At 43.6% G+C, this 27,872-nt stretch overlaps 2 protein-coding genes across 4 annotated transcripts; both read right to left on the bottom strand.

Moving 5' to 3' along the window:
• Positions 1 to 238: 238 nt before the first annotated feature.
• mrvi1 (murine retrovirus integration site 1 homolog) lies at positions 239 to 24,310 on the bottom strand. Of its 3 annotated transcripts, none has more exons than XM_018663089.2 (31): positions 24,196 to 24,310; positions 24,053 to 24,103; positions 23,896 to 23,973; positions 23,766 to 23,822; positions 23,621 to 23,680; positions 23,468 to 23,523; positions 22,763 to 23,063; positions 22,575 to 22,660; positions 21,601 to 22,297; positions 21,022 to 21,178; positions 18,248 to 18,276; positions 12,507 to 12,725; positions 10,955 to 11,061; positions 10,791 to 10,852; positions 10,054 to 10,227; positions 9,850 to 9,927; positions 9,700 to 9,743; positions 9,551 to 9,607; positions 8,755 to 9,189; positions 8,573 to 8,651; positions 7,949 to 8,069; positions 7,765 to 7,795; positions 6,622 to 6,762; positions 6,272 to 6,403; positions 5,424 to 5,577; positions 5,183 to 5,232; positions 4,362 to 4,514; positions 3,673 to 3,734; positions 2,923 to 3,045; positions 2,659 to 2,787; positions 239 to 1,181 (listed from the first exon to the last, which is right to left on the bottom strand). In XM_018663089.2, exons 4-31 carry the CDS (start codon positions 23,796 to 23,798, stop codon positions 1,019 to 1,021), a joined length of 3,933 nt encoding a protein of 1,310 aa, XP_018518605.2. In that variant the 5' UTR covers positions 23,799 to 23,822; positions 23,896 to 23,973; positions 24,053 to 24,103; positions 24,196 to 24,310; the 3' UTR covers positions 239 to 1,018. The 3 variants fall into 3 exon arrangements, with proteins under 3 accessions (XP_018518605.2, XP_050929619.1, XP_050929616.1); XM_051073662.1 differs by having other exon boundaries at positions 22,575 to 22,894; positions 22,970 to 23,063; XM_051073659.1 differs by having other exon boundaries at positions 22,575 to 23,063.
• On the bottom strand, positions 24,044 to 27,846 carry LOC127143629 (inositol 1,4,5-triphosphate receptor associated 2-like). Its single transcript, XM_051078266.1, has 10 exons — positions 27,770 to 27,846; positions 26,619 to 26,641; positions 26,187 to 26,271; positions 25,956 to 26,069; positions 25,676 to 25,856; positions 25,200 to 25,258; positions 25,055 to 25,115; positions 24,805 to 24,963; positions 24,196 to 24,313; positions 24,044 to 24,103 (listed from the first exon to the last, which is right to left on the bottom strand). The coding sequence occupies exons 3-10, from the start codon at positions 26,203 to 26,205 to the stop codon at positions 24,044 to 24,046; spliced, it is 771 nt and encodes a 256-aa protein (XP_050934223.1). The 5' UTR covers positions 26,206 to 26,271; positions 26,619 to 26,641; positions 27,770 to 27,846.
• Positions 27,847 to 27,872: the final 26 nt, after the last annotated feature.

Raw genomic sequence — 27,872 nt, 5'->3', positions numbered from 1 at the left:
CACCATTAGCTTATAGCGTAATGTTAGCTCAAGCTAAACACGTGGAGTCTCTGCTGACAACCTCACATTAAAAACAAGGTTCATTAGTGAGCTGTTCAAGTGCTGCAAGGTGGAGTTTATTACCTTTGAACAGAACCATGCTAGCTGTCTCCCCCTGTTTCCAGTCTTTATGTTAAGCTAAGCTAACTAGCTGCATCTTAGCACATTAACATTTGCCACTATGGAAATGACTGCTGCGTACTTTCAGGCACCTTTATTTAAAGGTGAAGTGGCAGAGCATAAAATCCACAAAGGACAAACAAACACAGGCAGGCACACATGTGCAAAGATAAAAATAAGTCTCATGCCATCTATACAGTGCTCTCATCCAAGAAGAAAATCTCTCAGTGCTCTGAAGACACAATCCAAAATGGCACAAACGAGAAACTGCAAAGTATTGCACTTAAGGAACTACTTTGGAATGTGCTTCTATTTTAAAGTCTTTAAATACACATTATAGAACTTAAACAACAAATAAAAACAATCTTTTGATTTCTATATCTTTAAATATGGAGTCAGAATTTCTCTGGGTCTTTTTTTTTATCTATTGGACCTGAGAGATTATACTTTAACATTAGAGTTTAGGTAAATATACACTGTTTCTACAGTGGCATTTAATGGAAAGTGCCACATTCATCATCCAAAGTACCAGATCCAGAATGTATGCATCTAATTTAAATACATATATATTTCATCACACTATATAATTGGTCCCTAAACAGATTTTTTTTTCTCGCTGCAGCAAACAACATGTCGACTTTTCAATCCAAATAAAATCATAAGTTAACGCTGTTTAAACATGACGTTCTCCATAAAGCCTCCCAGAGCGTCTGTGACCCTCCAGAGTCAGGGTCATGGATTCAAGTGAGTCCGAGTGTGACGATATGGTCTCTGTTATTCTGTAGTGGGCTTCTTTGGTTGTGCTGCTACGGTCAGTCCAAAGATCTTCCATCTCGTCTGACACAGAGTCCCTCTGTCTTTACGTGTCCTCACGTCTGTTGTAGTGGTCGCTGAAGAATGTAAAAATACTGATAACCACACACATCAGCACAAACAGCGTCAGGGCGATCCAGAGGAGACGCCTGCTCAGGGAAATCTTTGGACAAACCCGACCGAGAAGAGCCAGGACCTCCTCCATCCTCCTGTGAAGACCAGAGTAAACAGTACATATCAGACATTTTAATCTCGGTCTATATTTTATTCATGTGTGTGATTCTACTGATTGTTTAGTATATGTTGTGTGTTGCATTTCCTTTCATATAGAATACACATTGTCTGTCTCTCAGTGAAATGATGAAGAAACACCCAGAAAGCTGAAGAATCCAGTCTGAGTGTTAATGTCCTGTTGTCATATCAAACAACTAATGTTAGTGAGCAGAAAAATAAAGTTTCATCCAGAAACTCTGATCAGGTTTTGTTCCTCTGATACTTTTATCTTGATCTCAGCTGTAGAATATGTTGACAGAGACTGACGCCATTTTGTTTTTTCTCTGTTGAGTGCATTGTGATTTTGTTAACGCTATGCTGCGTTCCAGTTGAACTCAGAAGTCGGAAATTCCAGCTTGGAAAGTTTGAGAAACCGCACCAACCCCTATATAACAATCCAATATGGCTGCTACTCACGTCAACAGTAGTGAATACTGTGCTAAAGTTACTGTTCATAGCCGCCCTGTCTTACTTGTTTCACATTAAGTCAGTCTCACACATAGTATTGTTCAGTTTTTATCTGTGGACATGTTGCTACGCTGTTTGTGGAGCGTTGTTATCAACGGGTATTGTTAACAATAGTTAGCGGTGACGATGGCTAGTCCGGGATACGTTTCTCACGTTTCTTAACGTTTCTTTTTTAAATCAGTTAAATTTGAACGTTGTCTTAAGAACGGTCTGGAGTGTTTACATTAAAACCTAATGCTAAAACTGAGGTGTTCTTCAGGCGGAGCAGATTAGATTAGAAGTTGTCTAAACTCCAAAAGAGCAACGATTAAAGTTCAGTGAGCGTCCATGTTTTCCCAAACTCTTAACTGGAAAGCCGTTAACTCGGTTTGACGTCACTCCCAGTTCTGACTTCCGACCTCCTCGAAAAAAAAACTGTTAGCTAACGCTAAAGCTAAAGGTGCAACAAACCCAAAATGGAGGTTAAAAAACTTTAAACTTACATTTTCAAGGTTTCATTTCTATGAATGAAACAGATAATTTTCAATGGATGTTGTGAGCAAACTATTTTAACAACACTAGCATGTAATCTAGAGACTGCTTATATCACTACTGTCAAATAAAACATACAACACATGCTGTATATTACTTCTGCTGCAGGAATAATGTCACATTTTAATGCTCATTTGCTTCCTTGAGGAGAGTTAGCCCAGATGACACCACTCTCAGCCAGCAGCCAGTTAGCTTAGCTTAGCTGAGCACACTGATGTGCCAAAGTATATCTTGGCTGGGGTGAAGTAATTTCCAGAAGTCCTGTTGTCACAGAGAAGTTGAGAAATAGTAGAAGATAGTGTGGTGTTTACACTTTGATTTTTGTCCAGTGAAACCAAACTGGAGGTGCTGGTGGGCAGATTTTATTTTGTTTGGACAGAGGCAGGCCAGCTGTTCAGCTGTAATTCAGTTTACCTGCTCGTCTTCATCTTCCTTCCACTCTCCTCATCTTTGTTTTTTGATTCCAGCAGTTTCTCAGCAGCGTTTTCCTCTTCTTGTTTCTCTTCCTGGAGTGCTTTGCTCTGCTTCAGTCCCTCCTGGTACCTGCACGTGAGATGGATACACACGTTCATTCGTAGTATTTTACACACGAGAAGATTCACCTGCACCATAAATGTGGTGATAAACATCAACAGTGTCGTCATGCAGCGAGTGTTTGTGCAGCAGAGAAGGCCTCACCCTTTATTGTACGCCTCCTCCTCGATCTTTGCCTTGAGCTCGGCTCTGATCTCGGCTCTGATCTCCTCCAAGTTGACCGCAGGCTTGGCCGGCTCGCTTTCCTGCTCCGACGCACTCTTTCCACTGCATTGTTTCAGATAGGAAAGAACAATCAGCCTTGGACACCATTGCAGCAGGCGTTATAAAACTGAGAGGAGGAGGAGTGTGCGTTTGGGTTCCATCACAACACAGTGGCCTTGTCTTATAATGGACAAACTTGCAGCGCCGGCTGAGTGCTTGTGTACATTACAGACACCATCACAGGCATGGCGAGCGCAGACAGAGAAAAAATGGAGCTGGCACTTTACACATTTGTTATTGCTATTCTCGTCTCCTCGAGCTCAGACACTCGACAGCTCGACTCGGTCTCACTTTATAACCAGGATATGATTGGAGCCTGGTGCCTGGACTTTGTCAAAGTCTTGCACAAATGTTTAGAGTATGACCCAGGACAGCATATCCATCAGCCGCAGCAGGGTTTGATTATTTTTCATGCTTTCAGGGTTATTTTCACCTCTCTGCTCGGTAAAACACATCCTGAAGGTCACACAAACAAGACCAAGGTCCCACCACAGCAGAAAGCGCTTTTGATAAGAATGATTAGAAGTTCTGGGCTTTTCTCGGCCCATTGTTTCAAGGACTGTGGAGTGACCTTGGGAATCAAGCGATGGTATGTGTGTAAGTAAAACACCACCAGAACATAAAACATACCATTCTGCTGCCGGCTGTGTCGCCTCAGAGGAAGCTCCGCCTTTCACATCATTCGCTTCACACTGAAGAGGAAGAGAGTGTTGAAGAAGATCAGTGCTTTCTAACAATTTTCACATCCTTGACCCAAATAAAAGTACTAATGACACAACGTAGAGATACTCAATTACAAGTTAAAGACAAACTAAAGGGGTCAAACGATTCATCCGAGATAATTCATGAGCTGGAAAAGAAGAGAGAAGAAAGTTCTGCTGCAAAAATTTATATTTTAATTTGACTTTTCTCTAATTTTTCAAAACAACTCAACAACATCTGAAACACAGGGAGGAGCCCTAACCAGACTCTGCCTCTAGAAACAAGCTCACAAACCTGGAAGACACTGATGGAGTTTTAAACAGTAAAGTAAGTAGCTGTCAAATAATTGCAGCTGAGTAAAAAGTACAGTATTTCCCTTTTTTCCCTAATTGAATATTTTTATTCCTTACAGCTGGTAAATTACAACAATATGAGACAGAAGGTTTAAATTTCACACACTATTTATTCATTATAAAAAGTTACTTTTTAAAAACAAATGATTCAGCCCAAAAGATAAAAGCTGGTTCTAAGTAAATGTCCTCAGATGAATCTGTTCTCTGGGTGTCACTTCATTAAACCCCTGATAAGTCATTTCCCGACAGGACAGGAAGACCTACCAGGACAGGAAGAGCAGTCCCGGTGGTGGGTCCCGCGCTGGGGCTTGAGGCCTGGTTGGGGCCCGGGCTGGCCGTGGCTGGGGTCTGACCTGGGATGTTCAGGAGGTTAAACTTAGGCACCACCGCTACGCTCACCCTGCGTCTGGGCAGAGCCTGCAGACGGCCGGGGGGGGGGGGACGGAGCAGGCAACAGGGACAGAAAATAAGAAGATCAGGGAGGTTAAAATTTACAACATTTACATCTAAAAACACAAAAGAAAGAAGAAACAGTTTCATAAATTAAACAAGGAACCCTAGGAAAATAAACTTTGGTCCAGACTGAATTATCTCAGCAGCTACTAGATGAGTAGGAATCATTCAACTGTTTACGTTCATGTTCCCCAGAGGATGAATCATCATGTGTTAGTGATGCTCTCACTTTTCTTCTAGCGCCCCCATGAGGCTGATATTTGTAGTTTCGAGTGAATTGTCTTAACAACTATTAGCTGGCTCACCATGACCTTCAGTGTGCACATTCATGTTTGCTAAGTGCTAATTAGCATAGCCTCACAGAGCTGCTAGCATGGTGGACCATTACTGTCGTTTTATTATTAATTGGTGTATATTTTTAAAAGTTTTTATTAATTTAAAAAGATTTTAGTGAAAACATCTTCAGAATATCTTGTTTTGTCCGAATCCAAAATAATAAATAAAGCAAATCCTCATATTTGAGAAGCTGGAACCAGAGGATGTTTGGCATTTTGCAAAATTGTTGTAGATAAATTTTCTCGACTGACTGATCAGTTAAATGAAAAATGACTCAGAGAAACATCAGTGCTTACCTTTCCAAGGGTGAGGGACATTGATCTTGACGGTCGTGGAACTCCATCATCTTCATAAAGACAAAGAAACACAGAAACGTTATGAGAGCACGTATACATCATTATTGTTTTCATGCTGCAGTGGAGCTGCTCAGTGACACAGTGGGACGATCTCTGCTGAAAATATCTGTAGAATAAAAGAGTAAAACAACAGCTGCTTCATCAAACCTCTTCTCTGTGTTTATCATCAGCACAGTCTCACCTCCAGTGTCTACAGAGCCTCCATAACAGCGATTTGAGTTCTGGTTGGCCAGCTTCTTAAACTCCATCAGCTCAGCGTGGTCCTTCTCGTACGTTCGCTTCAGGTTTTCCACATATTGCATCATGACCTCAGTGGCCTTGTTCATACGTTTCTCCTGTTGCACAATAAAGAAGTCAGTCAATACAAACCTGAGAGCACAGAAACAGGAAAACACAGAGTTTATCTGAAAAGCACAGAGAGTTTGAACACTTTCTGAACACTGAGTCAGGAGCTCAGTAAACTCATGACTGTACATCTGAGACAGATCCTACACAACCCTTTTTAAACTCTTAATTTGTATTTAAAATCTGTTTTCTGCTTTGGTCTCCTCCAATATCCAGCTCCTTAACTTTCCCCTCCAGCTGGTTGCTAAGTTTGTCTGCTGTTTGGAGCTGGATCAGGTCGTGTACATCAGAGCTTGTTTGTAGCTGGAAACAGGATTAATAAAGAGTCAATGAGCCTGAATTTGCTGTAAAAGCTGAGAATACACAACATTAGCTGACAGAGAAAGGCAGTGATTCATCAGAGTGCTTTGGGGTTATAAATAACTAAAGACCTCTGTCCTGCAGGAACAGTAAATATGCTCCTCTGGTGATGTTTGCTTTGGCCAGCATGAGGTCAGCCATAACATCAGATAAAAATCTTCACCATCATTTTTAAAATGCAGCCAAAAAGGCTCCAGGGGCCTCGAGACTTCCTGAAGAGAGACAGCATCTTTCTAACAGTGAGCCGTACCATGTATGTACACTAAAACTGTCCTGCTTTTTCTCGGTTTGCGTCGTCATCTGTGTGTGTTTGTGTGACTGCACCTGTCGAACCGCTCCGACTATCTCCGCTCGGCTGGAGAGCCGTGTGGCCAGCCGGTGCAGCACCGCCACCGTCTCTATGAGGCGCTGGTAGGCTTCACGCTGCTCCAGGTTCTGCCACTGAGGTGCCGTCATCTGCAAGAAACACACAAACAACACGATGGTACAAGTCTCTCAGGAAAACAGAGCAGAGAGTCTTTTGTACCTGGGACTGGACTCTTTCTCAGACTGGATAAATATTTAGTGTGGGACACTTCCAGGAAACATTAAGCAGATGAGCGCTAAAGAGCCTGAGGGAATTCTTCTTTTCTACTGAGTTAATTTAATGTCAGCTGCTGTTTTCGAGGACCGACCTTCAGAGCTCCTTTGAACTCTTCCAGCTCTTTCTCTGTATCTTCCTCAGTCAGGTTCCTCTCCCTCTCTGCCTGTTTGAGCCGAGTCTCCAGGGTGTAGTTGTCATTACGAAACGCCAGTGACAGCTGGACAAATGCGTTCTGTGGGGAGGAAGTTGCTGCAATATAACACTCAGAATGGCACATTAAACAAGGCATTAAACACAGATGAGCTGCTGCTGGTGGCAACTCACCAACTCAGTATAATAAATCAGAGGAATCCATGTAAAACTCTCCCACGGTACAGCACACATACATGCACAGGCTAGCTGAGAGTCAGTACAGTTGTTTATGTAAAAGCAATATAGATTTTTATTGGTTAACGTGTCGGAGAATCGAGCAGCTCTGAGACGAGCCTGGGGAACGAGCTGCGATTCTGACGTTTGACCTCGTCGTGTTTTGTTGTGTTGATCAAAGCAAATCTGCACAATTCTCCAACATACACGGGCCGAGAGGAAATATACGACCTCTGACTGTCCTGATCCAGACACATCCCCGAGGGAGCAGAGAGAGGGGCTAAACCCGAGCCTGACAGCGTCACTAATGTTTGCATTTTCTCCACAGGAAATCACTCTCGAGTCTCTTCGGTCTGATCAGGAACAGAAAAACACTTTCCTGTTGACAGAGCACCGCCGAATCCAGGCAGCCAACTTTTACGACTGTGTAATTAACTACTTTGGTAACAAAACAGGTTATTATAAACACGGGGCTGCACGCAGCAAACGCTCAGCACCGACTGGAACAATACATCTGTCTCCACTGTTTGAACAAGTGTTTTCTACTGAAAGTAAACACATTACTTGTTGGCAGTCAATTTTATGACGTGCTGTATTATGACTCAGGAACAGTTAATTACTGTGAATGTTCTGAAGGCGGAAATGAGGATATCTAATTAAATATATTTTATTTGAGAAGCAGATTTAACAGTTGATGTAGTAAACACCTGCTTGGTTGAGTCTCTCTTTTCCCGACATTTAAATCACAGACAAGCAAAAAGAAAATCATCTATGACACAGAGTCAGAGGCAGCAGTTTGCTCCTGAACTTGCTTCATCATGAGTTTTTGTGACAATCACTCAACAGCGTGCACAGATCAGATACCAACCTCGACCTCTTTTTCAGTCAGTGGGGGTGCACTGGAACGAGAACCAGAGATGAACTGTTAGTGAGGTAAGTACTGTACGTACTTATACACAGAGTAACTGAGATACAGAGATACAAAGGTTATTTTGGAGTTATTAGGGAAAAGGTCAAAGGAAACTGAAGCAGCTGGTTGGTTTGTTACACACCAGCCCGGCAGACCCCGATGAAGTTTCAGTTTTCTCAGCATCACGTCTGAAATGTTCGGCATCGCGTCGGACTTCTCCTTCGCCTCCACGCTGCTGGCTGAGTTTGGAGAAGGCTGAAGACCTGCACACACATCGCTGCATGAATCAGACCCAAGTAAAATCAAATATACATGTTTAATTAACATGTACGTAAACCCATCTCCGTCTCCATATATGAGCTTTAAATATGGTCTACTGATCAAAACATTCACTGTTTATTCACACTTTTTCACTGTGTCCCTTTTTACACATGAAATAAATTCTTTTATCATCTTTTGGCTCACGTCTCAACTCAAGTCCAATAAACTCCTAATTTTTCCAATTTTAAGTCTGACTCCCATGCTTTAACAACTGTGCCATCTGCTGATGGAAAATGAAAACAGCATTTCTTTCTCTGCCAGTAAATGGGCAGCACAGAGGAAAAAAAAAACACACACACCAGAACGGATCATCATCATTTTCTGACTGGAACAGATATGTGTTCCCTGTGATTCAGGAAGTGCACGCCCTCGGTGACATGGCTGAATGTGCTGGTGAAAATACTTTCTGTCTTACATGGACAAGAGGTCAAACGAGGCCTGTTACCTTTTTCCTGCTCAGCAGCTTCACTCAGGTCTGGTAACTTTGATCCCACGATGCTTTGATTACGCATCAGCTTGTGCTCCTGCGCACACAAACACACACAGGAACATTTTATCAAAGCGACGTTTTACTGTAAAAAGAGCAAATGACGACAGGGACTGAAATCTGCTGAGGCGATGCTTTACCTCTCTGAGTTTAGACAGTTTCTGTGTACTCCCCGGCGGGGCAGGGAGGTCTTTGTACCCTGAGGACTTGAACGCACCATCTCTGGGCTTGTCTGAGAACGTGTCCTCCGCTGTAGGAGGGAAACTCGGGGCTCCGTTTCTAGAATTAAGGCTGCCTACAGCGTCCCAGGAAACAGCCCTCATCAGCGGAGGGAAGGCCCCGATCGTCTTGATCTCTGCGGTGCAGGGGGCCTGCTGAGTCGGGGGGCGGGGGACGGGCTTGGCCACTCCTGTGGCCGGGGCCTGGTTGGAGTTTTGGCCTGAACCAGCTCCCTCATCAGGACTCTTGGGTCGAGCAGGATCACAGTTCTCCTTCTGGACAGCAAAACGAGGCGTTAGAGTCCCAGAGGAAACTTTCCTCTTCTCGATGGGCTTCCAGTCCACCAGCAGCCGGCCCTGAGGTCAGCAAGACGACGACTATTGTTAATATTAGCAGTCCTGATGAGAGATTAATCCTCTGGTATTAGAACTATAAACCCAGACTTGTAGTGACGTTTAGCAGGTAAAATTCAGGACCGACACTAAACACAAAGAACAGCTGAGGCTGATGGGAACAACCGAGTTTTACAGGTATTTGGTCGTCCGCCATGTTTGTTCACACTTTAGTCACGTCTGACCGCGCCACAACTGACATTATCTGTCATCACATTTTGGGTAAGACTGTAAAAATCTGTTAGTGTGTCCAGGCTTTCTACAAACCTTTGTACTGCTTGTGTATTAGACAAGAAAATGCAGTGAGTGAATTTATCAACCTGACCTCATGATCCTGGGTGTTTACGTCAGGCTGTTCCCGCCCTGAAGGAACCTCCAGATGCTACAAGAAAACACAGAAGTGTTTTACATGAGGCAACAAACATGAGATAATGAGCATCTGCATCTTCACCTCACACAGGATAATTTCTTTACCTGGCTGACGGACTGTGAGCTGACATAGGTCGACTCTGAGGGTCCTGAGGTTGGAGGAGCAGGAAACAAAATTATTCAGGTAAAGTCCAATGGACAAATGAGAAAATCACAGGAAATAGGGGGAAAGTTATAAACAAATACAAAGAATACCAGTCTGCGGCGCCACAGTCAGTGAGCTGCTTCTAGACGAACACGGTGAGGTTGATGGAGTTGGAGTTGGAGAAAGGCCTGCGGGAAAAAACAAAACATTTCTGAATTAAACAGTGAGAACTTTTTGCACACTAAATCAAAAAAGGTATAAAGGTAAACATCCAGTTATCCTGAGCACGCTCAGAAGCCCTAAGGTGTGCTCACCTGTGGGGGAGTCGTTGAGGCTGCTGGTGGAGCGGCGACCGCGGCGCGTCAGGAAGCGGTCGCTGACCTTCTTGGCCTGTTCGAGCAGCTCCAGGTTCTTCTGTCGATCCTCCTCAGACAGCTGCAGCTCGGGCAGCTGATCCTTCACTAGGTCGATCACGTTACCTGTGCTGTCTGAGGAAAAAACGACACAAAACAAAACGCAGCTATGGACAAACAGCCGTGTGAATCGTTTGAAGACTCTGTCTCTCGTCTGGAAGCTGTGTCTCAGGGATATTTCAGTGGGATTCCTCAGTGTAAAGGAATAATTCACAGATGGATGTGAGCCAATAAATCAGGTGATGAGCGTCGGCCGAGTCGGTGATGTTTTTATCTCCTCCTCTTCTCAGAAAAGGGCATCATGCTAAACATCAAACATAATCAAAACAGCAAAAGCATTTCAGGCATGTGGGAGGACACACCGACAGATTCATCTCCCCGCACACCGATGACCAAACTTAGTCTACATGTTGTGTAGCTGCTGTACACAGCAGGAGAGCACTGTTGTGTTTTTATTTTATCCTCAGAGAGACGGAGCGTTCAACAACATGAAGCTGCAGTTTGACAGAAAACCAGCTCAAAAAGCTGGACTACAGCACGATAACATCAAAATAGTTCTCATAGTGTTGTGTTTATCTTTAGGTAATTACATCTGCAGTGTGTGTGTGTGTGTGTGTGTGTGTGCAGGGTTTACCCACCGACTGTGGTGATGGGTCCTCCAGGGGAGTTCCTGGCCGAGCGAGCTCTGGGACTGTGAGGCCTGAGAGAGAGAGAGGAAACCACAGCGATTCAGCCACACTGTCCCTGTTTACAGCTGAAGCACAAGAAAACGGTTTCAGTGTTTGAGATGGTGGACAATTACCTGGCCTGCTCCAGAGGACGTCCATCTTGTTGGACTAGAGTGGCCTGCTGTGGGTAGACGATGGTGGGGGCGGTCATGACGACGGCTCTGGCTTCACCTGGTGTCGACTGTGCAAAAAAAAACACGAAAAAACAGGAGTGTAAGACTGTGTTTACTGATTCAGAGACATCTGTCCCCTTAAAGCTTCAGTAATAAGGATTAATACACTTTTTTCCATAGATTGTGGTAGAGGGCAGGGAAATGCTCACTAAAAGGAAAGTGTTATATTAAATATTACGCTGTGACTCAGGGTCTTCCAGTTGCCCAGTGTTTCAGATCTACAATGATCCTGGTTTGACTCCATCTAGGGACATTTATTGTTCCAAATCTTTATCTCCCCTCATTTCCTGTCATCGCTCTACTGCCTGGTCTGCTTCAAAATACTTTAAAAAGAATTAGAGTCCTGAGAGAATGAGTATAAATCACCCCAGGACAGAACAAATGAGAATAAATCAGAGAAATTACATTGAACAGCCTCAATGTTTCCAAAGTCCACAGCTCCTGGAATGAAAGGTGGTTCAGTTTCAGGTTTTACAGTATAAAACTCTTTCTAACTATGAACGGTAAGTAAACACAACACTCATTCCCTGAGAGCTCCTCTCTGAGCTGATCTTTGCCCCAGAATCCCAGTAAAAGGAATCCCTCTGGTGATAACGCTGTAGACAGGCTGTTATAAAGGTGGATGCTTTTATAGTGTTGGCATATGCCCTGAAGATTAGATTATACAGCTTCAGTGCATTCTGCAGAGATGCCTTATCTCGCCTGTGTGTTTATGAGCGGCTGCAGCGGAAGACAATTTTCTCCGAGGACTCCGACTCAACTTTAACGCTTTGTTGTCTGCAGAGTCTGAATCTGAGCCCTTCAGGATTATATTCTTCATGCATTAAAGTTTGGTTCTGTCTGTTCTGACTTTACAGCCGGAGCTGCAGAGGAGTGCGTCGCAAAAAAACTTGATTAAACTTGCAGATAATTTACTTGACTAAAACTAAAGTGATGTTCAAGGACAGCATTGGAGCGACAGAGAAAACATGAGGAAAAGTTTAGCATATTTTGGTAAAACTGAATTTGCTGCCAAGGTTTTTCTTTCTCTCTTTCTTTCTTTTTTAAAATTTGAATAATTCACAATAAAAATCAAAAATATGTCTCAAAAGATTTACAGCCGACACTTTCCACAGAGTCGCCTGCACCCTGAACTGAAAATTCCTCACATCTTCTCAGGGACCTGGACTGCGGCTGATTTACTATACAAGCCGAGCAATGTGGCCTTCAGGGATCAAAAAACATCCACGAATGAGGAAAACAATTTGTAAACATTATGAAGGAAACCACTGGAATATGAGGAGAGAGCCAGAAAACTAAAACCAAGTTCAGAGCTAATGTGGTATTCAGAGTTTGAGCGTTTGTAACAGATGAGTAAAAACACGTGTCACTGAAGGAAAAACATCATGCTCCTTTATGTCGGATTAATAAACTGAGAGCAGCGTTTAAAGGCAGCGTCAGTGTGTGCACTCACTGTACTGGGGGAGCTGGAGGAGCTGTCCAGCTCCTCGGGGGAGTCCTCCTCTTCCTCGGGCAGCGTGGGCATGGTGGGGAGCAGCGAGGGGCGAGAGCGGGTGTGGGGGAAAATAAAAGGTGTCTCAGCAGCACGGGGGCCGTCACAGGAGTCCTCGGAGTTATGGACACTTTGCTCAAGAGGAGATCCCTGCGGTGAGAGTTCCTCCTCTTCCTGGAGCTGAAAGATGATAAACAGAAAACAGACGAAGACATGTTGATGGGTAGAAACTGAGCTGTTTTTGTCCGAGAAAGCAAATTAAACCCATTTGGTGATATTTAGAAGACAATCCTTTCTGCACAACCACAGCTAAGAAAAGATACACTCGAATGAAACAGTCCCACTATAAACAAATCCCCAAAATAGCTTCACTCTCCACAGCAGAAGTATTAGCAGATTTTCCCATCAGACCTATTCACCAGAAACAAAACCACTGCCTTGAAAATGTTACTGAATTTTCCTATGACTCAAGTGTTTGGCTTTTTAACTCTTACACACTCTTTGGAAGAGGGGATCTTTATAACACACACACACACACACACATATATATATATATATATATATATATACACGACTACAGGCCGACTCTGCAGAGGGACACTCTGCTGGGGGCTGATGCTCACTGACATATCATTAACCTGCTGCTTATTTTGTGACCCTGCACTTCATCTGCTCACGCCGCTGTGAAAGAATCATATAGAAGTATCCAGGTTACTCATTATATGTTACTTACAAACAGGATAATGTGATTCACGCTGCAGAGAAGACCTGAGGCATCAACAAAGCCTCAACAACCGAACGTGTAATGTGTCTGATACGATTCACACTGACAACTGAAACAAACAGCAGTCTCCACAACCTGCTCCCAACAAGGACGTTGTTCCTCTTTAAACTTGAAACTGACTTCCTCTTTGCCTGAACGATAACATGTCGTCTTGGGGAGTTTTTGCTGAAACGACTGATGCTGTTTCACACGGCTGCTAGATCTTTGCTGAACAACGAAACGTAGCTTTGGGTCGTAATAAAACAAATGACCTGTGAGGCTGCTTCAAACAGCTTCTGTTTGGTTCCACTGACCTACAGCAACAAACACAACAATAAAACAATTAGCTTTGCATGTTTTATGACATCAGGGACACCACAGGGCATCTTTAACCCGATTCTCACCGGGAAAAGAAAAGAAAAAAAGATGCATTTAACGTCTCAGGTCGTGTTTTTAGAAGATTGTGAAACATTTATCAGATTCTCAGAAAGCAGCAAGCACCTATTTGATTTTATAATTTTTTCCGAGCCATGCTGGAGCTGCAGTCACTGAAGGATTAAAAACACAAATAAACACCACTCATGACTGATCCTGCAAAGCTAAAGTTACATGTGCTCTTCTTCCCAGACTGTGACTTTCATCAGCCGGTCGCTGTTTTGACAAGAAACTGGTCAAAGTGACTTGGGATGCAGCGTGACTCGCTCTCACAGGCCGACTGAGGGAATGAGCTCCTGAGGGACGGAGAAAACCAAACACAGGGTCCTGCAGATAAATTATGAAAGGAACACAAGCATGGGAGATAACTGAGAGGAGAAACTATCACTCTGCACTCAAGTGTGTTTTCACTTAAAGCTAATCAAGTCTGAATCTATGTAAGATTAGTTTATGAACGTTAAAGGCAGAGGACACTGTCAGGATTAGTTCTCAGAGATGAGAACATAAAATGAAGACAAACGGGAAAAGATAGGTTAGTGGAAAGTGAAAGAAAACAACTGAACAATTGCTGCAACTGAGGAAACTGCAGAAAGAATAAAAGATGATAAAAGTTGGAGCTAAGTTTGAGCCAAATTCAAGATGGAGGACACTGCAACAAACAGCGACAGAGAACAAATGATATTTATGTAGAAATATGTTTGTAGATTATTTTATTTGTCAAAGTCAGTCTGCTCTCCACACGTTCAAACCTTTACCAAGTCAAAGTTTATTATTCGCTGCACATACAGCACAACATGCAGCGAATAATTATCTTAATTATTGATGCATTTGATGATTCTTTTCTCAAATAATCGTTTAGTTCCAACTGACGTCTTCAAATGTCCAAACTAATCCAAATATTAGGGTAAATATTACGACAGATGTTCACGTTTAAGAAGCTGGAACCAGTGAGTTTCTTCTTTTTGCTGATTCCTTTTTTCTTTGGTCAGTTGACTGATTAATTGACTTATTTGTTTGCCATCCACACTGCAGCAGTTACTGGGCTCACCACACACAGTCATGACCTAATTTAGTTAAATATTATACGTGTGCAACTGAACCATTGTTTGATCCCACAGCTCTTCCCTTTTAGTAACAAATTTATGCAAATCTAAACGCAGAGCAGATTTAACCCGTTGAAGGAGCCCAGTCTGCTCAGAGGCTGCGGTCAGTAAACTCGATGCTCATGTCCTCACCAAAAATAGACAGATTAACATATGCATGAGCGGCGCAGGTGTGGCCTGTCGTCACAGTCAGCAGCTGATGAATGAGGCAGGGAGAAGGTGTGATGGATTATTGGTTATTTCAGAGGTTTGGCATGCACTTTAAACACAGGACAAATCCTCCGTGGATTCAGGGCCAGGACGTGCAGAGCGCTGTTCAGTGTCATCACAAACATGACAAGTTCTTGGGAACATATAGGGACAGAAAAGCTGTGAGTCACTGGGGAGGAAATGGGTTGTTTAACTGTCTCCCAGCGAGCTGCGAGGATATTTCCTGACTACAGGAATACTGCCATACTTCTCTTTCTCAGCCTGCAGTATCACAGTACACAGGCTCTTTAATACTTCATAAAGCAGTTTGACTACATCCTGACTGAATGTCTTTATCTTCTCCTCACTTCAAGAATAAACTGCCACCTCCGTCTGCTTCTTCAGTCATTATTCATCAATCTAGATGAGAAGAAATCGGCTCTGAGGTTCCACTGCTTGTATAAATAGATTGAGTCACTCTGAATGTTTCTAATGTGATTATCTAATTGCCCCTGAAGTTCAGAGCAGCTTTGGTAACAACCACCTGCATTTTTCGTGACTGACTAAACATATGGATCTTTGTTTGATCTTTAATTTGATTTGTGTTATTCTTTCATCAATATTCTACTTTTTCCACAGCTGCAGCCGTTGTTTTTATTTGATCTAATTCTGCCAAATAAGGAGAGGAACACTTGGAAATCACTGATCATTTCAGGAGTTTAGGTCTTTGAATGTATCATCTATCGTATCTGTTTTACACCATTTCACTTTCACAGTTGGAAACGCAGCTCAACAACAAGACGAATGTTAAACCACACTGTGTTTCTTCAGCTGGCAGAGGCAAGAGAAACTTTTAAGATGCAGACCTGCGCTGTGGGAGGCTGGACCGTGCAGAGTGTTTCCCTGGCAGACCATGAGACCGAGATAAATATTGCAGAGTAATTGAATCACTCAGATTATTTCCTGTGGGGGGAACAGGACAGAGCATACGAGCCTGAGCACAGAAAGCTCCTGCACCACAACTCAACAAGGACGTGAAAATCTTCTCCTTTTCCCTCTGAAAGAAAACTTCTTCGTCCATCAGAGTCAGGCCTCGCTGCCTCCTTCCTCAGAGGGGGGACCAGGGGACCGGCACCCCCCTCCCCTCCTCTGTTACATAAGCCCGTTCCCTCATGCCAGATTTGTTTAAAATTTGGTTGTGTGAAGCACTGAGTACAGGGCAAGCAGAGGAAGTGGTTGCTACAGAGCCCCAATCTCAGATAGCACGGCAGAGGAAGTGTGAGAAAGAAAAAAGAAAGGGATGGACAGGGAGATGTAGAGTCAGGTGAGGGAGGCGACAAATCCACCGACTTTTAGAAACAACAAAACAAGACAGAGGCGAGATGAGACACAGTTTCATTTCCAGACAAAAACACTCAACCGCGTGAACTCACCCACAAGGCTGTCAAAAAGTCACCGAAACAAAAACCAAAAAACCCTCCTGTGCCAAACGGCTGACAGAGCTGAAGCTGCATGTGTCCACCTAAAACCATCACCCACAGCCTGTGCGCACATTACCTGAGTCCACCGCTGTAGTGCTGCAGAGAAACACGCTCTACACGCTCCCGCCGGTCCCTCCAACTAACACCAACTTCCCACGAGTCGAGGGGCCGTCACTGTCAGCCTTCCCCTCAGAAATCTCCTCTCTCCTCCGGGCTTCTCCTTCCTTCTCCCGTCCCCTCTGTTCCCTGTCTTTTTTCAGCAGCAGCCTCTCTTTCACTCCTGGGAGCTTTGACCATTTAAGGAGAAGGGCTCTGAATGCCTCTTTGGGCTGCTGTGCAGTGCAGTGTCTGTGTGTGTGTGTGTGTGTGTGTGTGTGTGTGTGTGTTCTCCACTGATCATCCCTCAACTAAAACCTGAGGAAAGTTAGAGAAGTCTGTTATTGTTTTCTCAGCAGCTCTTGTTTTGTCTCTGTAATCACAGTGTGGGAGCAGTGGGAGTCTTTGTTGTGTGTTGTTGTGCGTGAGGACATGTTTGTGAGGGACTGATAGAGAGAGAGAGAGATTGCATGTGTCCGATCTGTGTTTACACTGCAGCCTGAGAGGAATCCATGCATCCACTTCCGAGCTCCTCAAGATCATTAGCGTTTGGTGAGCTGCAGCGTTTAGCAGTGAGTGATTTGGGTTTTTAAAGGCTGTGATCGTCCTGAGTTTGGAGCACAGCAGTCACATTGTTTTGGAGGAACACAGCTGACGTTCACAGCGAATTACAGCACCACAGCTTGAATTAACGTGAGTTGATGGTGTCTAAGTGCTGCAGTGTGAGGAAAATCGTTTATCAAAGGAGTAATTTGTGCAAAAATAGAGTCAGATGTTCTTCTTATCTAATTCAGCTCCAGTGAAAATCTTCTTTCAACTTATTTAGGCAGAGAGGTTGTGTTGTTTTAACCACAGCCAGTGGAGCAAAAGTACCAATACAACAATGTAAAAAGTACTTGGTTTGCATCAACGTGTAAGGAGCGTTTTACTGTTGTAGCTGCAGGTGGAGCAGGTTTTAATCACTGGGGGTCGGATCCACCCAAAGGGTCTGAGGAGATTATTAACTGAGAATTAACTGGACAGATTCTGGATCATTTTACCCCTGTGAGAGTTGAACAGTTCAACATCTGACAGGGTTAGAGGGGAAATTTCTCTGCTGATAAAAGTTCTTATCTGAAAAGTGACAAACACTCATTGCTTTGCATGTAAAGGAGAAGTCAGAAAGGTTGAGAACCAGTGGTTAAAATCTGCTCTGTACGTTTAGTATTTTATAAACATCTTTACAGCATTTAATGAATAGATTATATCTCACTTTGATGTAGCTGTGAGCAGATATAAGTGTTTATTACCACAGATAATGAACTATATTGCTTGTGTTGAATAAAAACTCTAATATTTTCCTGTGAGCTGTGGTGGAGTAGAAGTAGGAAGTAATATAAGATGAAGCAGAAATAGAAAGTCATATAAAATGAAAGTGTGAGTATGTCACTGTTCCACTTCACAGTAAGTTACTCTACTAAGTTAAAAAGATGCTAAGAAGCTTGAGAGACGGTGGAGATCACAGTATCCTCTACAAACACAACATTTCCAGCAGGTGAGTTAAAAACACACACAAACACACAACACGTTCAGCCTCCACACACACAGACATGATATTATATTTAACAGGGATAAAGCAGAGAGAGAGAGTCTGACCTTGCTGCAGCTGCCTCGTCCTGAACCACCTGTTGGAGCCAGAGACACACACAGAAACACAGGCAGACAGTGAACACAGTTGATTTGCATTTAACAGAAACCATGTGCAATGCAAATGTCATGGGACGGTTAAAAAAAGAAAAGAGTGAAGTGAGCGACAGAGAGAGAGAGAGAGAAATAGGGAAGAAATAAATTGAGTTTTGTGTCCTGTGAGGCTGACGCTGGCTGCATGACCTTCACCTGATTGGTAGAACTACTGTAACTCTTGTTTCAGGAAGTGTCCCCCCTCCTCCTCCCTCTCCTCCCTCCCTCCCACCTCTATAACTAGGGGCAACAATAACCTGGCAACCATCTCGAGGACAGGAGGTGCTTGATCTGCTGGTTGAAAGCTCTTGGCCCAAGTAAAGGCTATTGTTTTGTTTGCTTCAGGTGCACTCAGGACGAGGTCGGTAATATTGTGATACCAGTAACTAAAGCACCATCACAGCTGAGCGGCAATATGTCACTCTGACAGTACCTACAGATAAACCAGTATCATTCACACATGAGAGGATACAGAGAGAAAAAAGAAACACCACTTCCAAGAATCCTGACTCTTGGAAACCACAAATTAGACTGTATTATAAAACTACTGCAGCATTTCATTTCATAACTCACTGCACAAATCACTGAGGAAGAATAACGGCACACAGCAGACGGCGAATGTAGAGAGGGGGTGAAGTACAGGAGGCTGCAGCTGTGTTAACCTCAACACGTTTCTCCTAATTTCACCTCAGACACCGTCAGATGCTTTTGTGTTTCTCCTCACAGTATCTGCTCTTCCTGGAAGGATTCAGCCCTCACCACAAATTAATTCACATTGGGAATTCCACCTTTCTTTCATTTATAGATTGACCATCAAAGAGCACACTGTTTAGAGCCGCTGCACACACACAGAGCATTAGAGACCCTCAGCTTTTCTAAATTATTTACATTCACTCTCCAATGGATCTTTATTTATCACAGGCTGCCTGCGTCTGACAGCAACATAAAACCTAAAAACAGGGTTTATTCCTTTGTAATGTCACAGTGAAATGAGAGTTGATTTAATATCTCTCAGTAGTTTTATCAGTGTGAGGCAGATCAAGGAGGAATATCAAGTAGTTTTAAAAGACTTAATGGAGGCAGAGTCCTCCACTGTACGTTTAGAAGCTCAACATTTATTATTATTATTGTTAGTGATGCTACTTGCTTCAGGGGTTGTCATTTTCTGTTGTGCTAGCTGCAGCTCTTCTCTGTAAAGTTATGTTTATGATGTTTATCTGTTTCTTTTGATTTCTGCTGAATCCAAAAACATACGTGTTGGAGTTTTTTCTGTCTCCTGTTTAACTCGTTTCTTTTAATGTTTAAAAATAAACCGATCCAAACCAGCCCGTTTTCTTCTTTTTAGCCGTTTAACATCAGGTTGGTGTTCATTCATACCTGCTGTCGCTGATAAGTTCAGAGAGTAAAGTACGAGGCGGAGCCAACGTGTCCGGTCCAACGTGACTTCCAAATAAGAAATCTTCCTCACACCAACGTTTATGACGCGGACGCTGTCATAAAATGTTTATTGTTCATCTCACTGTAGCTTTGTGAGAGCTTCATTTGATAAGCAAAAGCAGGCCCTCGTCAACATGGTACTTCAGGACGATCTAAACTTTAGACAGGAGGCTATAGAATCAACAAACAGAGATGGAGACGACTACTGTCTGCTCATTTAAAGTAGAATTTCCCCACTGGTTCTCAGCAAACCTCCACATGCTCCTATAACTCCTCTCTCTACATCACAAATAAACACTCACATATAAGACTTGGCCCTCTGAGCCATCGAGGGGAAGGAGAATGTGGAAATATTTGCGATGACCTTCAGGGTACGACCAGCATCTTTCAGGAACGTGAACAGATTAGGATCCTGCAGACCGGTTTCAAGTCACATTTGATCCAAGAAATGTTTGAGAGGCTAATTAGCTTAGCATGAAGAACAGGGGGAAACAGTGAACCTGTCATTATCTTTGAATGATCTTTAAAGGTCAGATAGTGTGTTACATCTAGTTTGTTTGAGTTTTTGATTACACAAACAAAATCTGACATTTTCATTAGGGAACTTTGCAGAACCAGGTGAGATGTTTCCCCCCGTTTCCAGCCTTTATGCTAAGCTAAGCTAATGAGCTGGTGGCTGTAGTTTCATATTTACTGTACAGGTGTGAGAGTGGCAGTCTATCTCACCCTTCTCAACCTTTCCTCACTGACAAGCTCTTCTAGTTCTTCACATTTCATTTGTTCTGCTTTTGTTAAATTCAGACTGGAAAAGCCTGCGTTCTGTACTTTGTACTTTCTCAGCCACTTTAAATAAATTTGCTCAAAGCTCTTCAGGACAGATCAAACACCGGGGAACCACAGCTCACAAAAGCAGCGATTTAGCCTTAAAAAAGAAAAAAGTTCTGCCATTTAAAAGGGGATGTATAGCTAAAAATACTTGACCCTGCCTGTGTTTACATAAAAAAATCATTTGACCGCCCTGAATTTCCCCCATGCCCCCCTTTGACAGAGAACATACACTCCCTCAGAGCTTATTCTCTCTTCCTCCTTACTGTACCAGCTGTTGTGTGTAATATAAATATCTGCACGGTCTATTTTCAGACACCCTCAGGGATTACCATTAGAAAAGGAAGTAGCTTTGACTCATGTGTGTCTCACAGCGGGGTACCCAGAGCCACGACGGCACTGGAGCCTGTGTAAAGCAGCTATCATACCATTCATGGGTAGCTGTGGAGGCTCGCTGTCCTCTGGGAGTACAGGAGACGGAGGACGACTCTCCGCTCTGTCTCTGTATTCAGGCTCCACGTCGGACTCGGTCTGAAAGGATTCAGCGTCTGGTTCAGGATCAGCTGGCAGACCGGGACCTGGAGACTTCAGAGAAGACAAAGAAGGAAATAGTGTTTATGGTTCAAATATTTCTGTTTTAAAGGATTTTAGTCAGTTGTTGTATTTTTCTGAAAAGAATCAAACTAATGTCACAACCTCAACTCAAAATCTTTTTTATCAGCATGATTTTTCTTGGCAGTTTTTGTTCCCATAGGAGCGTTAAGAGCTCTACATTACAAAATGAGTCCCTGCTTATAAAAACAACAAGATGAATTCTGGATTACATCATGAACTAAAATGTTAATTCCCTGGTGTCCTTTTAAAGTTAAAATAAGTTAATATCAGATGAGTGTTTTATCTGTGTAACATGTAAGAACCAACAGTGACTACTACAGAATCAGGATCATTGAAAAGATTTTAATTAAATTACATTTTTACTGTCGCCCAGGCACAGATCTGTAACCGACCTGATCTGGAGTTTGTTGTGTGATCCTGGCCTCCAGGGCGTCCAGCTGCTCGTCAGTGTCGGCCGCTCGGCCCAGAGCCTCCTCCACCCTCTGAGTGATGCTCTCCATCTTCACTCTCACCTGGCTCACCCTCTGCTCGCTCTCTCTCACCAGCTCGGCGGTCTCCAGGGCGTTGTTGACCATCGCCTCCATCCTCCTGAGAGTTGCCAGAAGTCCGTCTGCGGTCACCTGAAGCTGGGTTTGCTCTGAGGCTGCTGCACCTGTGATCTCCGTGGCCACCGCTGCATCCCTCTGATCCTTCACAGCTCCACCTGCCTCCTCTCCCTCAGTGCTGGTCCCCTTGTCAATCAGAGGAACTCTGCTGCAGCTGGTTTTTTGCTCCTGTGCAGATCTCAGAGAGGCTTGCAGGTGGCAGACCTGCTCCCTCATATCAGTGATGGTCTGCTCTGCTCGCTGGAGCTTCGTCTGCGTCTCAGAGAGCTCCTGAGTCGACTGGGTTTCCTTCGTCCGGGCCTTAACCCCCTCTACGCTGAGGGCTTTCCACAAGTTCACCACGGCCACCTTCTTGCCCTCCTGGATCTGAGTCTGGCTGCCGGTCTGGCTTTGCTTTTGCTCCTTGTCCCTGGTTCTCCACCGCTCCTCCACCTTCTCCCCTTTCTCCTCCCACACACACTTGTGCAGCTCCAGCTCCTGCAGCCTGAAACCACCACGGCAGCTCTATAAACATCTCCTCTACACACTGTTATGTCTGCAGTTACCGACGGGTACTAAAACTGCACTTATGCCTGATGCAGTCTTACACACAGAGGACAGAAACTCCTGTGGGTTGCGTAACGGATATGCCCGTAAAAACACTGTCAAAACCAGACACCCCTTTTATTAGCGGGAGGAACCCTCAAAGAGCAGAGACTAACATCAACCAAAATCCAGTCTGTTACCATAACAGGAGAAAGGGAGGTAAAAAACTCACATACACATTGACAAGCTGCTGCTTGATGCTTGCCTGTTGCTGCTGGCGGTGAGGAAAAGGCCTCTCCTGTGTTTCTACAGGAGCAGAGTCCTGAGTGCGACAGACACGACAGAGATAAGACAGAATTACACGCGTACATGTTGCTGCGTGTAGAAATGATCGTCCTCTGGTGAGTGTCTGCTCTCTCCTCACCCTCTCAGGATACTTATTGTGCAGGAGATGAGCTATCTCTGCACTCTTGATCCTGTGGATGATGCTGTGAATGTCGTCGCCGTGCTTGTTGAGGGACGGGAGGCTGATGTCGTCCAGAGCTCTGTGATGCTGCTGCAGACGAAGAAGGAGAGATAACATTAAAAACAGATCATCGGAGAGAACCTGTGAGCGACGAGCACTTCCTACCTGCTGCATGTCCTGCATCTCGCTCTGCAGAGAGCGGTGGTTTGGAGGATCTCGACTGTAGAGGCTCTGCGGGCTGAGGCAGTGTCGGTCGTACCTGTTGGAAACCAGCGGGAGAAACTGAGATTCAACAAGATATACAGTGAATTTTAATGGCACTCATCGCATTAGCTTGACTGATTATACATATACTATATATATACAGACTATAAACCTGTGTGGTTTGAAATACCATCAATGGCCTTGATGTGCTACTGACCTGCTCATTCCTCTTTTTTAATCTGTCTCTTGTGAAATTCCCAACTTCACAGAAGTGCTGATGTAGCATTTTAATACACAATTTTGTCAAGAGATAAAGTACATTTCACTTTGTGGTTAGTCCAGAAAATCTCTCTCTCTATGTACACAGATTCTATTTAGATTCAGATGTAGATTTAGACTTAAAGCTACAGTGGGTGGAGAAGTGCAGAAACACCACCTGACACAAAATGTAAAAAATACCTCAGAAGAACTTGGTGTGAATGTTCCTGTAACCTCGTCAGCTCTAACTGAAGACCCTGCAACACCACAGCACAGTTCATGTGTTGAACAACAGCCAGAACAACTAATTAAATATAAAACACACTTCTACAAACTGCTTGGTGTCGAACGTACCTCAATCATGTTGTGATTCTCCACGTGAGAGTTCTTCAGCTTGTCCATGAGAATGTCTTTCTGCACAGGAACATTTGAGGATAAAGTTCAGAGTCAACATAACAGTGACAGCTGATCATTTTCCTCGTCACTGTGATGAACCAACCTTTGAGATTTCTCTGTCTCTCAGCGTCAGCATGACCAGGGTTTCCTCGAGTTCGGCCTGTGAACATTTCAGATCTTTAACGCTCAGTTCAGACTCGTTAACGTGGAGAGTTTTCCTGATCTGTTCTTACCCTCAGCTCAGCGTTGACCTTCCTCAGTTTGTTGATGCTCTCTTCAGAACACGTCCTTTCAAAGGCGAGTTTTTCATTCTGTACAAAACCCATCATCAGGTTTAGTTTTCTAAAGGAAAGTTCAGCCTTTTGAACTTACATTTAAGATCTACGTCACCTTATCTTCAAGCCTCCTGATGTGAACCTTCAGGCATTCGACCTCATTGCTCTGCAGACCAAACAGATTTACAGTCACCATAGAAAATAAACTGAACCTCTGAGGTGTAGCTTCATTAGGAGACCACTCAGCGTGTGATGTACCAGTTTGGTGCAGCTGGTCTGGGAGCGAGCGGCTCTCTCCTGGGCCTCTTTAAAGGCCCGGCGGGTCTCCTCCAGTTCTTCTGTCAGGGATCTGACTCTCACTGCTGACCGCTGAGCACTGCACACACCAACAGAAACATCACAGCTGCTTCATTTATTCAGCAGCACCCACACAGCAGAGAGTTTTACTCTGTTTTTACCTGAATGTACCGACACAAAATCACCACAAAGGGACAGAAAATGACCATAAACAGAGACAAAAGACCACTTTTAAGTCTTTAAATTAAGACAAAACCTTGTCCTAGTTTTCTGTTTTTACCTCTGAACTCTGGGACACATTTGCTTATTTCTTACTCAGGTTTAAACATGTTTTTCACAGTCAATCTTTATTAGTATCGGCTCGTTTTTAACATGCCTTTTAACTTTTTAAATCCATGCTTCCAGCTCTGATAACAGTCTTGTAAACGGTTGCTACTGGCAGCTAAAAGAAAAGATGTGTGTAGAGATGTGTCACTTGTAAAACATCTGAGTCAGACTGGATTTAAATTTTGTGTTGAGTCCGATTTAATCTGTATTTCGGTCTGAGTCTGATCGGGGCTGACCCCTCACCTGGCCAGCTTTGCTCTCAGGTCAGTGATCTCCAGAGTGAGCTGCAGGTTCACGTCCTCACACTGAGCCACCGTCCTCAGCAGGCCGCTGTTCTGCTCGCTCAGCTTGCGGTGAGCGTGCTTCAGTTCGGCCACGGTGCCTAACAGGTCTTTTCCATCGCTGGAACCAAACAAACAGTTGGTGGTGAAGTAAGACATGTTGATTACAGGAGGTAAACACACACTGTGATTAAAGGAGCGACATAACAAACCAGGAACACTGGTGGTTTTCCGAGGACGCCGCTTTGCTCTGAGAACATGAGAAATCCAGCCCTGGGAGGAAATCAGGTTTAGTGAATTGCTTTTTATCTGATTTAGACGCTTCTGAGAAGTCTGAACAAAACAGTGACGGCCTACCATTTACAGGCACTTTAGCAGAGTCTGGCCAAGACACATGGCTGCCCTCCACATCAGAGCTGAAACACAGGAGGAGTCAGGGAGTGAGTTCCCACAGATCAGTGAAGACACGTTAATAAAAGGAGGGAGTTTCCTGGAAGGCCTCTTCCCTTCTTTCACCTCTGAGAGAAATCAACATCAACTCAACAAAGCAGTGGTGGAGGAGGCAGTGAGATGGTTTACTTCAGTAACAGCACCTTAAGAGAAGAAGTGAAGAGTGGTGTTCATCCAAAACAGAAATCTGTCAAACCTGTCACCTGTCCGTCCATTCACTATAATCCCACTCATCCTTTTTTTAATTTAAAGAAAGATGACTTTATAAATGCAAATGTTTGTAGTCGTCAGCAGAATGAAACTAATCAAAGCTGAAATCCTGAATATGATGCTTAAATACGTGACATCCAGAGTCAGAGCAGCGACCTGAGGCTCAGTCTCACCTGTCCTGGCTGCACTGGGCGATCCACTCTCTCATGGTGGCGTGGAAAGTCTCTCTGCTCACATGCGGGTCCTGACAGTCCGGGTCGAGCAGCCGTCTCAGGGCGGCCAGTCTGTCCTGCTCCGGACTCTGAGCCGTCATGGTCTGCAGGTACTGCACGATGGTGGAGGCCAACACCTCTCCTGGAGACGACAGAGGAGAGAGAAGCAGGAAGCAACGATTGAAACGTTCTCTGTGGTTATTTTAATCTGCTCAGTCGAGCGCAGCGCGAGCCTTCGTACCTGAGCTGGAGGTGTTACATGTATTATACATGATGTCGAGGAGTTCGTGTTCAGAGAATCCACTCGAGTCTTTTCTGTCCTCGTCCCTCGTCCCACAGCCGGGAGACTCCCACACTTCACATGAAGAGACGAAGAAAAGTCAGTGCACATCCACACACTGGAGGAAACATGTAAATGCAGTGAACATATGTATTTGATGCTTTGATAAAAGAGTAAAGCAAGTGAACGCACCATCGTTGCCGTCCGACATTGTGCCAGTTTCTCCTGAGTCTCTGGAGACGTCACGTTCCTACATGATCTTTCTCTTTGTTTCCATCTATGATGTGAAGTGAAACATGTACGATTCAAATAACTCCTGATTCTAATGCTTATTTTATTTGAACTCATTTCTTTATTGTGATTCTACACTGGAGGAGAAAATGTGATGTTAATTGGGTCTTTTAGACAATAATGAAGGTAACACTATGTTAAAATTAGAAAATGTTTTGAAGGAGGAGCACAGCATAATTAAACTAAATCTCCACTACGTGGTAAAAATACAGCGACAACATTGGTCCATTCAATAATCTGCACAGTGACATTATAAGAGAGTTTGTCCTGAAGTTACACAACCATCAAATATTATTTTAAAAGAGAAACAAGCCAGAAAAAGAAAACTCTTACTTCTCAGTCCCGGGGCGTTTCTCCTGAAAAGAAAAACAATATTATCAGATGTTAAATCAGGAGCTTCATTTTCCTCTAATTCACTGTGATGTTAGCACAAGAAGTCTTCAAGATGCTCTTATGCTTGTTTTCCTCTGCTTCACATCAAAACCAGCTGACATCCCCCAGCCCTCCTCTCCCACCTCTCCCCCGCTCCCCCACCATCACCCTCCACCTCATCCCACTTCTGCCAAAATGCTGCCCTGCAGAGGTCTGTGACAATGATGCAGTTAATGGATTTCTATTTAAATTCAGCAGTTTAGCATATCAAATACGCAGTGTGCCCAGCATTTCTTCCACATTTTCAACTTTGAATTCAGCAAAAGCAGGGAGGAAATTTCCTTTGCCAGGCAGCGTGTGGTACAGGAAATAATCCTCAGGGCAAGAAAATATACTACGACATACGACTGATCATTATTAATCAGCAGCTGATAATTATTAATCAGCAGCATGTAGACATGTACATTTCATTTATATGTTTAGTTTTGTCTGTAAGTAAACTGATGTTGAGTCCCATCAGGTTTACTGAGAATCCACTAACAGAAGATACAAAAGACATCTACTGACGTAAATGAAAAACAGTGGAAGGTAATGAAGTAAATGTACTCAGGTACTGCGTACTTGTACTTTACTTGAGAGTTTTATTTTTATGCCACTTTCTCCTTCTGCTCCACCACATTTCTGAGGGAAATACTCGCTGTATTTTTTACTCCACTACTTCTATGACAGCTGACAAAGTACTCTTTGTTTATCAAACACATCCAGAACTTATGAAATATGATGCTGCCCAACTTTATACAGAAATAACCTGAAACTATCAGTGAAACACTGATTTGTCCATTGACAGAAAATTATCTTATTGTAAAATGCGAGGGTTTGCTGCTTTTCCTTTTAATTAGTTTTGAAAAAGATGAATTCATCGTTAATCATTTTGACGTTAAGCCTCTGGGTTTTTTTAAAGAACAAAAACTAGCTACAACGGCGCTGATTGCGCACATAATAATTTAACAATACAGGCTAATATATACTAATATACAGTTAGTGGGGACCATTTTCTGCATTGAATACTTTTACTTTTGATACTTTAAGTACATTTCCCTGATTATAGTCACACACTTGCTAATATTTTGGTGTTTAACCGTGTTTCCATCAGAGAGCGTCGAGTGTTCAACTACCGAAGGAACCAAACCTTTGGGAAGTCTGCCGATCCGGCCG

Source organism: Lates calcarifer, linkage group LG2, assembly GCF_001640805.2.
Source record: "Lates calcarifer isolate ASB-BC8 linkage group LG2, TLL_Latcal_v3, whole genome shotgun sequence".
Taxonomy (NCBI): domain Eukaryota; kingdom Metazoa; phylum Chordata; class Actinopteri; family Centropomidae; genus Lates; species Lates calcarifer.
The sequence above is the reverse complement of the archived record's forward strand: the minus strand, read 5'-3'. Positions and strand labels throughout refer to the sequence as shown.